Source organism: Euprymna scolopes, chromosome 23 (genome assembly GCF_053919585.1).
Source record: "Euprymna scolopes isolate OS-2025 chromosome 23, ASM5391958v1, whole genome shotgun sequence".
Lineage (NCBI taxonomy): Eukaryota > Metazoa > Mollusca > Cephalopoda > Sepiida > Sepiolidae > Euprymna > Euprymna scolopes.
In genome coordinates this window covers 13631499-13644307 of record NC_136504.1, presented here as the reverse complement: position 1 = coordinate 13644307, position 12809 = coordinate 13631499, and the positions used below count along the sequence as shown (strand labels likewise).

The 12809-nt window shown below is 37.3% G+C and overlaps 1 protein-coding gene across 1 annotated transcript in view; it reads left to right on the top strand.

Moving 5' to 3' along the window:
• The window catches only part of LOC145245768 (cilia- and flagella-associated protein 58-like), a 139643-nt gene that overhangs the window by 120866 nt on the left and 5968 nt on the right, over positions 1-12809 (top strand). The window contains exon 15 of the mRNA XM_080107377.1: positions 10332-10556. Within this exon, the coding sequence (XP_079963503.1) occupies positions 10332-10556 (225 nt within the window). The remainder of the gene's footprint in view (positions 1-10331; positions 10557-12809) is intronic.

Below are 12809 nucleotides of genomic sequence, written 5' to 3'. Positions count from 1 at the left end.
TTAATACAGAAAAAAAAGAGAGAAATGAAGGATAGAAGGCCACACTGGCAGAGGCGGCTTGAAGAAAGTATTAAACGGTGGCGGAAAGACATTGGTAGAATCAAAGAAATAAGAAAAGGAGTTAAACTAGGACATAAAGCTAAGGACGAGCTTGAAAGGAGGTATAGATTGCTGGAAAGGGGAACCATGAGCGTTCTAACAACGTTGAAAGAGAAGGTCCACACTGGTGGTATGAAAATTCGGAACTTTGTTTGAAAAAGTGTTGCATTTCGGCAGAACCTTTTCCAGAACAATCAATCTCAGCTGTATAAAGAATTAAATGATAGTAAACAGGCGGGAAATAACAACACTCCAAATGCAAGAGATGCCAGGAAGTTTTGGAGTGGGATTTGGTTTGTCGGAGGGCGATATAATAAGGCTAGCTGGTTGGGAGAGGTCAGAGAAAGGCTATCAGAAATGCAGCAGATGAAGAATGATGAGATAACCATCGATGACATTAAGGTTGGCATACGAAGGATGACAAACTGGAAGGCACCTGGTCCAGATGAAGTGATGGGATTCTGGTTTAAACAGTTTCCATGTCTTTATCCACCTATAGCTGCTGCTCTGCAAAGGGTTGTAGAGTCGGGAGATGTCCCTGATTGGCTTTTGAAGGGGAGAACAACACTGATTAGGAAAGATTCTACAAAAGGAACAGATGCTAATAATTATAGACCAATTACATGTCTGCCATTGATGTGGAAACTGTTGACTGGAATATTGGCAGAGAAAATTTATGAACATCTTGAGAGTAATGGTGTTTTTCCTGACGAACAAAAGGGGTGATGAAGGTTGCTGAGAATGTGGTAGGGCTTTTGGAGACAAGTATGGCTCAATGAAAAACGGTGCTGACAGCAAACAGAGACGAGATGGGGCAGGTTGGCATTAAACATGGAATATTCCAAGGAGATTCGTTATTGCCACTTCTTTTTGTAATGATAATGATGCCACTGAGCATCCTTTTGAAGAGAGAAAAATTTGGTTATAACTTTGAATCTGGTGACAGATGCCTCAATCATCTACTGTTTATGGATGATTTAAAAATATTCGGTAGAAATGAAAAAGAAATGGAAAGACTGGTAGAACTTGTGGGGGCATACTCAGAAGACATTGGGATGGAGTTTGGGATTAGTAAATGTGCTGTGCTGGTGATGAAAAGAGGAGTAAAGGTTCATTTGAATGGAATAGTGCTGCCAAATGGAGAAACAATGAAAGAAATAGAAGATACAGGATATAAGTATTTGGGAGTGCTGGAGGGTGTAGGCATCATGAACAGAGAAATGAAGGAGAAAGTCAGGAAAGAGTATCTTAGAAGAGTGAAACTTTTTTTTTTACATGGGGTTTTACCACTCATCAAGGCTCAGGAGCCACTCGGGGATAAGAGTTATTGTGTATACAGTAATCACTGGGATAGACTCGTAGTAATAGTTAGTATTGGGGATTTGATAAGGTGTCATTACTTAAGAGGGCGGTTCATCAGGAATTTGTTTGTGTTGGACTTAAAGACATCCAAGTTGAATTCGGGGGGGGGGGACAGGCAAGCGGCAGAGAGTTCCACAGCCATGCAGCTCTAAGAAAGAAGCTTTGTTCATGGAATCTACGTTTTGATTTAGGCACGGAAAAGTGTGGGGAAAATTATTGACAGTAGTTTCAGCTAGTCGGGTGTTTTTCATGAAAGATTGGCGAGGGGGGAACAGACATTGGAGCTCAGACGAGCACTTGCCATGGAAATAACAATAAAACAGAGACAGGCTCGCAACGTCTCTTCTGTGGGAGAGAGGTTGCAGGGAAGAGAAAAGGCATCTCCCACCAAGCCACAAAGTCTATTTTGAACTCTGTCAAGGCAGGATAGACTGTTTTTAGCAGCTCCTGCCCAGATGTGGCAGCAGTACTCCATCCTTGGGCGTATTTGGCTTTTATACAGATAGAGAATTGCATCAGTAGTGAGATATCTTCTGGAGCGGTAGAAGGATCCCACCATTTTCCCAGCGACCTTGGCCACAGACTTGATGTATGTGTTTCATTTCAGATCAGAGTAAAGGTCAAACCCAAAAGCTTATCAAAACATGGGGCCTCCCCCAGACGAGAGCCATACATTTCAATTGATGCCAGATGGGGATCAGAGCGTTTATGATGTAATGATAGGAGCTTGGTCTTAGATGCATTAAAGGAAATCAGCTATCTCATCCCCCACTCAGCCACACGCTCAAGATCTGAGGAGAGAGAATCAGAGAGAACGTTGTCATTTATGGCCTTTGATGTGTTGCCATAGATAGTCGTGTCATCATCATAGATGTCAACGAATGATTTTAAGTATGTGTTTTGGGAGGTCATTGATGTAGATCAAGAAGAGACTTGGGCCCAAGACTCCAGAATTAATACTGTGGACCTCTGATTTTTGTCCATCGACCACTACTCTTATGAGCTTATCAGAGAGAAATGATTTAATGATAGAGAAAACATTTCCAGTCATACCGTAGCTGGAAATCTTGTGAAGTAGGCCTTTATGCCATACCTTATCGAAGGCCTTTGATAGGTCAAGAGCAATTGCTCTAGAAATGAAACCTTTGTCGACAGATTTGCTAATTCTATGTGATATAACTGTTAGCACATCTGCTGTAGATCTAGCAGAACGGAAGCCATATTGCATGTCACTAAGAAGGTTATTTCTGCTGAGGTGGTTGACTACTTCTCTATTTAATATGGATTCCAGCAACTTGCTCATGACATGCAGGAGACTTATTGGTCTGTATTGAGAGGGAGATGGCTTATCACCTGAATTCTTAAATACAGGGCATACTGATGAGGTTTTCGAGGGTGTTGGAAAGCACTTCTCCTTAAGGCAACATTTAAACAGTTCGGTAAGTATGGGGGCAAGTTCTGGTTGTAGCTTTTTTAATACTATAATTGGAATACTGTCAGGGCCAGTTGCTTTACTGGAATCAAGGTTCTTGATTAGCTTGGCGACCTCATGCACAGATATTTGTATGTTACCTAGCGTGTTGTGTGTTGTAGGGGGGAATACGGGGAGTTGATAGCCTTCGTCGCATAGGGTAGAATTTGCTGCAAAGTTCTTGGTAAATAATTTAGCCTTGTCGGATGCTGACGAGATGACCTCTGGACCATTGATAATGGTTGGGATAGAACGCACACTTCTGTTCAGGATCCTATTTGCTATTTGCCAGAACTGGTGGGAACCAAGCCATTGCTCAGCTACTTTGGATTTAACAGATTGAGCATATAGCTCTCTTGCATTTTTTATTACTCTTTTACAGTGGTTGCTGGCGGTCCTGAAAGCAGCTTTAGTCTCAATGCATCTATTATGTTGGTAGCTATGGAAAAAGTGATTTCTGTGTACGATGGGAGCAACACATTCAGGGGAGAACCATGGCTGGCTGTTAGGTTTTTGTTGGAATTTTTTAGATGGTATGAATTGGTCTATGCCAACAAGTAACCATTCGCTCAGGTCTGATACTATAGAAGACACATCCTTTTTAAACATGGAATGGAGAGGTAGATCAGATATGAATGTACGGAAGCTATCCCAGTCCGCCATAGAGTATTGGTATACAGTACGGTGGAGAGGTACATCTGTAGACTTATTATATTTCATTTTATCTTTAGTGAAACAACGGAGTGGTCGGAGGATCCCAGAGGAGATAGAACGGCACATGAGCATAGCTCCGGGGAAGTGGAGAGAAAAATGTCTAGAAGGCTTGCGTACTGACCGGTAGTATCGGGCACACAGGTGGGCTTGCGAACAATCTGAGTGAGGTCATAGGCAATCGCAAAATCATGACAGAACCTCCCCTTATCATCAGTCTTATTTGAGTGGGTCAGCCATTCCACATTGTGGACGTTGAAGTCACCACAAATGTGAATGTTTGCTGCGGGATGAGCAGACAGGATGTGGTCAATTTTCTCTGATATACTCTTAAAGATAGTAACTCCGCTATTGTTGGGGCGATAGAGGGCAAATATAAATGCGATGGTGTAAGCAAGTGCAACCCGGAAGCACATATAAGGTAAGTAAGGGTCTTGTCTACATCCTGCTACATGGGAAGCCATCTTTAATGTAGGCACATATTTAATGCCCATGGCGATCTTGGGGGTCAGATTTAGATGTTAAGTTAGAGTATCCATTAATTAAGAACTCATCTAGGGAGGTGGTCGGCCCTATTCCAGTTTCGCTTAGAAAAAATATGTCTGGTTTTGTCTCCTGTAATTGGGTTTCAACCTCTGGAAGGTTGGAACGTAGACCCCTGATGTTGGAGAAGGAGACCTGGTAGTAAGAGAGAAAAGACGAGAAGATTTTTTTTTTTTGTAGCACATGATAAGGTAAAGCCGTAACAATTACCCACTAGTATGGCATCGAGAGGCCCCATCAGAGACTACTGCATGGTCTAGAATCCATTCACCAAATGGCAATACAGCAGCCCCAGTACTTTGCACCTGCTGATAGGACAGCCTCCTTAGTGGTTAATGCAAGGTTTGGGTCCCTGACTATCAGGCGGTAACCGTCAGCCCAGATGAAAAAGTTTACTTCCAGCACCCTTACTAGTGACATGGCCGCAAGGATAGACATAGAGACAGAAAATTTCCGGCATCTCAGACTACTGTTCAGGAAGTACTAGCGACCTGGGAAGTAGCTTTTTCTTCACTCTTTGTCAGAAACATCACTCATTGGAAATGAGGACTGGGGGACAAAAAAGAAGAAGCGAGAGTTACTGGAGCTGCCGATAACACATCCACTGTGTTATCTACTCTCCATTGAAAAAAAAGAAAGAAAAAAGAAAAAGATAAGAGGGACTTAATTAATATCTACTTAGTATAAGTCCTTTGCCCCATTCCCAGTTTAGGATAGTTTCCCCTCCCATGTAAATCCACGGAAGTTTTTTTTTTTTTTTTTCTTTGCTTTAGATACCTCGAGGTAGAACCTTCCGGCATCACCTTATAATTAGGTTCCATTTATGGGAATTGTGAAGTCGGCTTATGTTTTTTGGATTGGAGAATCTTATTTAAGAACTGGTTTTGCTTAGTACCAGACATAATTGACAAAAAAGATTTAAAAACAAGAAAATTAGCAGAACAGGATAAGTACAGTTGTTTCGAGTTTTAAGTCAAAAATGCAATAAGAAAAAATAAAATAAAATAAAAAATAAAAAGTAAGCAAACAAATTATATATATATATATATATATATATATATATATATATATATAGTGCACAAGTGTCAAACTAATTGCAAAGTCGAAACTGTATGGAGGAAACCTAATGGGCAGTCAGTGTTTTGAGATACAGTGCGGGAATTTTAGAATGGTCTGACAAGGATTTGCAGCCATGGATATCAAAACAAGAAAAGTTTTAGCAATGTTTGGTATATTTCACATTAGTAGTAGCTTAGCATAAGCTGTATCAAAAGAGGAAAGATGGTGGAAGAGGATTGAAAAGTGTAAAAGATTATGTTAGAACCAAGGAGATGTCATTGAAGGAGCATGTCGTTAGAAGTGAAGAGTAGATGGTTAAGGTTGTGGCCAATGAAGTGGAGGTATGTGAGACCAATGGATAGAGAAAGGGCAGAGGAACTGGCTAGGAAGAAAATGCATGGAAGGTTCTTCCAGGATATAGCAGAAGTGGCTGATGAAAGATCATGGCAACGGCTTAGAGCTGGGTATCTTGCTAAGAGTACTGAAGTGTTTGTTTGTGCAGCACAAGAGCAGGCATTAGGAACACGATTGTTCAAAAAAGTGGTTCTAGGAGAGGAAGTTGCTGCAGAATGCCGGATTTGTGGTAAGAGTCAATTGAGCACCTTGCAGCAGGGTGTAGTGGACTGGCCCAGAGAGAGTACCGTAAAAGACATGATCGCATGGGACTCCGGATATATTGGGAGGTGTGTAACAGGGTTGGGGTGAAGTGTGATTGAAAATGGTTTGAGGAGGTGCCTGATGAAGTGAAACATTAGAATAGTATGTAAGATGAGAACAATAGTTCGAATAATTCAAATAAAACAATTTATTTCAATTCCAAACAACAACTGACACGATTTCAATGTACCAATTCTCCCCTTCGACATGTGTAATGGATTTTCCCATTCTCCTATAACACATAAATATGCACTGATGGAAGAAATATATCGCGATAAACTTTAGCTCCTTGGTAACGGTCCTCTCAAGAAAAACTCAAAATTGTTAAAATTTATTAGGTTAGTGCAAATGGTTTTGACGATTTAAAATTTCATCTTGAAAATCTTTATTCTTAACAATAATGACATTTTTTGCTCTCTATAAACTTGATGCCATCTGCAACGAGCTTATAAACACGGATATAAGAGACACGAATATAATAAAAACGGATATAAGAGAGATGTTCTCTGGTGCCGAATTAGAGACTGTGTTAATGTACAGAGTAATCCAAATATAAGAACTCCCGGATACAAGAGCGCTGTAGGGGCATGCGAAGAAGTCTCTTATATCCGGGTAACAACGCATGTGAAATATAGATCTAACTCATGTTTAATCTCATATCGGAATGTTGTGAGGTCATCAGAATATTTTTGTAATATTCGATAATCTGCATGAGTTAGGTCAGAAGAATATACATGCTGTGGCAAGATTTTCTAACCAAATTCTCCTAGACATTTGGTCAGTATTGATTTGTAAGGACGAGCATTATCACGGTGGAAGATGACTCACTTTTTGTAAAAATTTGAAAGTCGTTTTCGAGTCAACCTGGGTGAGAACATTGCAGAAAAATATGAAGGAACTTTAATAATCTGAAATAAAAAGTTATAAATCAATCATGCTGACGTGTTTAAATAATAATATATTTAAATAATAACAATATGTTTAAATAATAACAATATGTTTAAATAATAACATTATATTTAAATAATAACATTATATTTAAATAATAACAATATGTTTAAATAATAACAATATGTTTAAATAATAACATTATATTTAAATAATAACACTATGTTTAAATAATAACAATATAGTTAAATAATAACAATTTATTTAAATAATAACACTATATTTAAATAATAACAATATGTTTAAATCATAACACTATGTTTAAATAATAACAATATGGTTAAATAATAACAATTTATTTAAATAATAACAATTTATTTTAATGATAACATTATATTTAAATAATAACAATATGTTTAAATAATAACAATATATTTAAATAATAACATTATATTTAAATCATAACAATGTTTAAATAATAACAATTTATTTAAATGATAACAATATGTTTAAAATATTACGATCGTTATGGACGTTAGTAAAAAATAAAATGTTAGAAAGAATGTATCAAGACGAAAGGTAATTTTAGGATAAACTTATTTATGTTAGGAATGAAAAGGAATGTTAGCAAATGACAAAGGTGGATCATCTGATTTGTGTCCTTGGTCACGTGCGGCTAATGACGTAAAGAGATAGTTTTTGAGGTTCGTAGAAATTAGTCATTTATTGTTTGGGGCTCAAATCAAGTTATTAAGTTAGATCCATGTCCAAGGAACCTATATCTCAAGTGTTTAGACCCAAAATTTTTGGAGGACTTTGGTAGAGTTCTCAAAGGTCAAATCGATGAACTTTGACCCCTTAACAGCCAAATTTCTGGCCGAAAACTGATGACAAAAAATTTCTTACGCTTTCCTACTTTCCTTCCAACTTTCTATTCTAATCTCTCCTACAACGATATTATATGCCCTCTGCAATTTCCTAGGTGCTCGTCTGATCTCCAATCTATAGTAACCCTTGCTAAACTTTCACGAAAAAACACTCATCTAGTTGAAACCACTATCAATAATTTCCCCCACTCTTTATCTGTGGCTAAAACTAAACGTAGATTCCATGAACTAAGATTCTTTCATAGAACTGCACGCTTATGGAGCTCTCTTCTGTTGGCCTGCTTTCCAGCTGACTACAATATGTTTGTCTTCAAGACCAACATAAATAAGTTCTTGATGAGCCATCCCCTTAAGTTTTTTTTTTTTTTTTTTTATTCAATTTTCACCCCAAACAAGGCACAGTGCCACTTTGAAGCAGGGGGCTACTATTAGGGAATTAATTAGCGGGGTCATTATGAAGGGAGAAGAGTAGAAAGATGTTTGTTAACATTACACTTGAACTTCTGCATATCATTGCAGTTGGGAAAGCAGAATCCCGGAAGGGAGTTCCAAAGACCCGCAGTTCTGGGGAAGAAACTATTGGAGTAAAAGGCTTTCTTGCACCTAGGGATCTCCACTGTAAAGGGATGAGACTTAGTAGCTTGTCGGGTTTGTCGGGGGTAGTTATGTCGGGGAGGTACAAGTGTTTGCAGTTCGTCAGAGCATTCACCATTAAAGTATTTGTAGAACAGGCAGAGGGATGCAACATCTCGTCGATGGGACAGAGGTTGAAGCCCAGATGACAGTTCAGGACCTATCAGGTTTGCGACTCTTTTTTGAACCCTGTCCAGGAGCGAGAGACAAGCAGCAGATGCACCAGCCCAGATGTGACAACAGTACTCCATACATGGGCGAATGGTTGCCTTATAGAGGTATAGGATACTGGCAGGCGTAAGTAGTTTTCTAGCACGGTAGAGGGAGCCAACCTTCCTTGCAGCAGCCTTGGCAATGCTCTCAATGTATCTATTCCAGTTCATATTCCCTGTAAACGTTAGGCCGAGGAGTTTAAAAGAAGTACTTTCAGGCAATGTGTTCTTGGCCATTGCTATTGGTGGTAGAGAAGGTTTCTTGTAGTTATTGAAGGAAACAAGCTTAGTCTTAGCAGCATTGAATGAGACCAACCATTTTTGTCCCCATTCCACTACGGATTGGAGGTCATCCTCTAGTGTTTCTGCCATTTTCTTGGATATGTGTTCATTTGTTTTCCCCTCATATCTGTTATAGAGAGTGGTGTCATCGGCAAATATACCCATCTCCGAAACAATATTATCAGGGAGGTCGTTTATGAATATCAGGAACAATAGAGGTCCAAGGATAGACCCCTGAGGCACTCCCGCATTTATGTCATATTGTTTGGATGTACGTCCGTCGAGGACAACTTTGATTTTTCTATTACTTAAGAAGGATTTAATTACGTTATGAATTCTTCCAGTGATTCCATATGATCTAATTTTCCTTAGAAGACCATCGTGCCATACCCTGTCAAAAGCCTTAGATATATCAAGGGCCACCGCTCTACCCTCCCCTGTTTTATCCAATGAACGGTATATACGTTCAGAAACTACAGTTAAGATATCTGCTGTTGAACGGGCTTGCCTGAATCCATATTGTTTGTCAGTCAAGAGTTTAGCAGCTGTTAGGTGCTGGACTAGGGCTTTATTAATTAAGGACTCAAATATTTTGTCGAAAAGCGGGAGGAGGCTAATGGGGCGATAATTTAGTGGGTCAGTTCTTTCACCAGAATTCTTGAAGACTGGTACCACAGAGGCGGTTTTCCAGCAGTCGGGAAAACAAGATTCGTTAAGGCATTTATTGTAAAGTTTGGACAGAACTGGAGCAACCTCGGCAGAGCATTTTTTTAATAGCACAGCCGGGATTAGATCTGGTCCACATGCTTTAGAGGTGTCTAGGTTTTTTATAATAGCATGTACCTGAGAATCCAATTTACCAAATTTCCACGATAAATGATTATTACAATATTGTCCCATTGACTATGGTACACTCATTCACTCTTGTCCTCGAGTGGCCTTCGTGCCTTGATAAGTAGTGACTCCTTTGTAAAATGAAAAATAAAAATATAAAAGTGATGGTTGATTTTTTTCTTACTTTTCTTCATACCAAACAAGGCATATTGTTACTTGGTACCATGTCTATGGGAAACTGTGAGGAGATAAGCAAGATGACTATTCACATTACATTTAAATGTCTGCATGTTAGTACAGTAAAGGAAGCAGGAAAAAAAGGAGGGAATTCCAAAGTCTAGCAGTTCGAGGGAAGAAACTATTAGAGTAGAACGGTTTTCCGACATCTAAACAGTGAAAGGGTAGGATTTTGCTGCTAGACAAGTTTCTCAGGTGTATTCACGTCGAGGGGACACAAGTGATAAGAGTTCATCATAGTATCTTCCATTAAAGAACTTGTAAAACAGATACAGGAATGCAACAGTGTGGCGATGAAACAGGGTTGGAGCTTGGGTGATAGTGTGGGCCCATTAGATTGGAGAATCTTTTGCAGATTCTAATACGTGTTTTATCTTGGATGAAATCAAATAAAAAAATTACATTTTTATTTATGAATTTTTTTAACACATTATAAAGGAATTGGTATTTTTGCAGAGCATCGACCCTAACATGTACAAGATGATTCAACGAAACCATGACCTACAAAAAAGGCTGATCAAGAAAACAGGCAAAGTGGTTGAAAAAGAACTTCATATACAAGAAAAAGAGAAACTCTATATCGAAAATAAACGCATTATAGCTCGACAACCTGGACCGGAAGTTGCTGAGCAACTTTCCATTTACCAACAAACTTTCAAGAAGAAAGTGAAACAAATGAAGGTAAACAATTCAACAACACATCCATTCATAAAACGAATTCATTTCAAGTTGTGTCGTTTGTTATAAAAATGCTATTCTAAAATTTAAGTTTGCCCAACAATCCTGGTCCAAGCACCAAAAGAACAAATGTTACTGCTATAATTTTCTTATAATAACTTATTAAAGTGACTTTCTCTTTATTTGCATATCTCTTCTAACGTGATTTTGCCGTTTTTTTTGTTTGTTTTCTTTTTTTCTTATTGGAATATTTTTTATTTCATTAACATGCATTATTGGCCACTTGCCGCATTTGTCGTAGTAAAATTCAGTTGAATAAAGCCTTGGAAAAAGTAATCATTTGTTTATTAAATAGTCATGAAAAATTAATAGTAAGTACGAAAAACGTAAACATGGCAAAAAAACGACAGACAAACCCGCATATAAAGATGCAACGATGCATCATTCATTTTTTAATTAAATTAATTAATTGCCTGGTTTAGTCAGGGACCCATCGCGGTACACCGTGAGGAAACTTCACATGGCTTCTTGCAGTAACTTAGTTTACAATACACCGTAGCCTACATTACACTGTAGAGAACCTACTGCTGATTTTATAAAATTATTTTATATAATGCCTTAAATTTAAGTTGAAAATGTGAAAGTGACGTATGCTTCAATTGTTATCCAACCAGAAGCATTCATCCTAAACGTACACACCCTTTCTTATCAAAAGAACCTCATGTTGATTCTATACAGCGGACCCTTATGCTTGTGCGATGATAAAACTTCTCAAATGCACTTGTAATTTTAGGTTATATAAAGGTGTTAACTTTTGTCAAAACCGGACTATTCCTAGTCTGATTTTAACAATTATCGATATTCGATGCTTATAGGAGGCATTCAGATGCAAAAACTATCTAAGAACACTTCTAGACACATAAAGCATATTTGTAAGAATTTTTTCTTTTTTAAATCGACCCAGCTGTTTCGGAGTTCATAGAGAACGAACTCATATATTCACAGACACGCAAAGAAAGCGCATTTTTATATACAAGTACAGATACTTTGCTTTCTTGCCAGTCGTTGTGTGTGCATGCGTGTTGTGCCTTTCATGGCCGGGAAAGCCATCTCATGTTTATAACATTCAATTAATAGGACTTTCAAATAGAAATGATTTATTCATATTATCCGGTTTATCGTTAAGTACCAATGGATAAAAACAGGACAGAAGAGAAGAGAGAGAGAGGGGGGGAGGGGAGAAAGTGAGTGAGTCAATTATTTTAATTGCATGGCTTAATTATCATAATGCTTCGACAGACTATGTTAAAACACATTTTGTCTCTTCGAAGCTTCAACCACTTCCTTCTCAAATGTTCATTTAAGTTTCAGCAACTTTACTTTCCTGCGATACAATTTACTTCCGGAAAAAAATTTACTTGTTTGAACTTTTCTGGCTTTTCCGTCTACCATATATATATATATATATATATATATATATATATATATATATATATATATATATATATACATATATATATATATACATACATATATATATATATATATATATATATATATATATATATATATATATATATATATATATATAGATTCACACTGAGGAAGATCGAAGGATCGGTCGAAAATTATGTGCTTTTGAAGGAAACATTCTTGTTTTTTTTTCAAAAGACTTTTTGTATTCCTGCACGTCAACACACAGGAAATAAATACAGAAAAGATATAAACATACATATATTTTTCGTATTGAGTTTTTATTCATACATATTTAAATATATATATATATATATATATATATATATATATATATATATATATATATATATATATATATATATAAGACTAGATTTATCTGCACAAACATAACATATTTAATTAATACTAGCTGTCCGGACTCTGGGATTAATAAGGTGTGAGCGAATTTTTTATAAGTATTAATTTTTAGTCATTTATCATTTCATTAAAAAATGATGTAAAACCCAGCTACGGATTTGATGTTAAAATCTACATACGAAACAACCAGGATCTCAAAAAAGAATACGAATTTGCAAAGGAGAGTAGAAAGTATACCCTGTGTTTACTTTTGAGAGCCTCGAAACTCTTGCTCACTTTATTTTAACCTTTAGTCCTCACATTCCATGAGTGATGTTTCTGACAAAGGGGAAAGAATTACTGTTTTTTGGGTCGGAATTTAAGCATCTAACATTTATTGGTGACTGGTTTTTGATCTTGAAGAAGTATTTTTAGCTCCTTTGT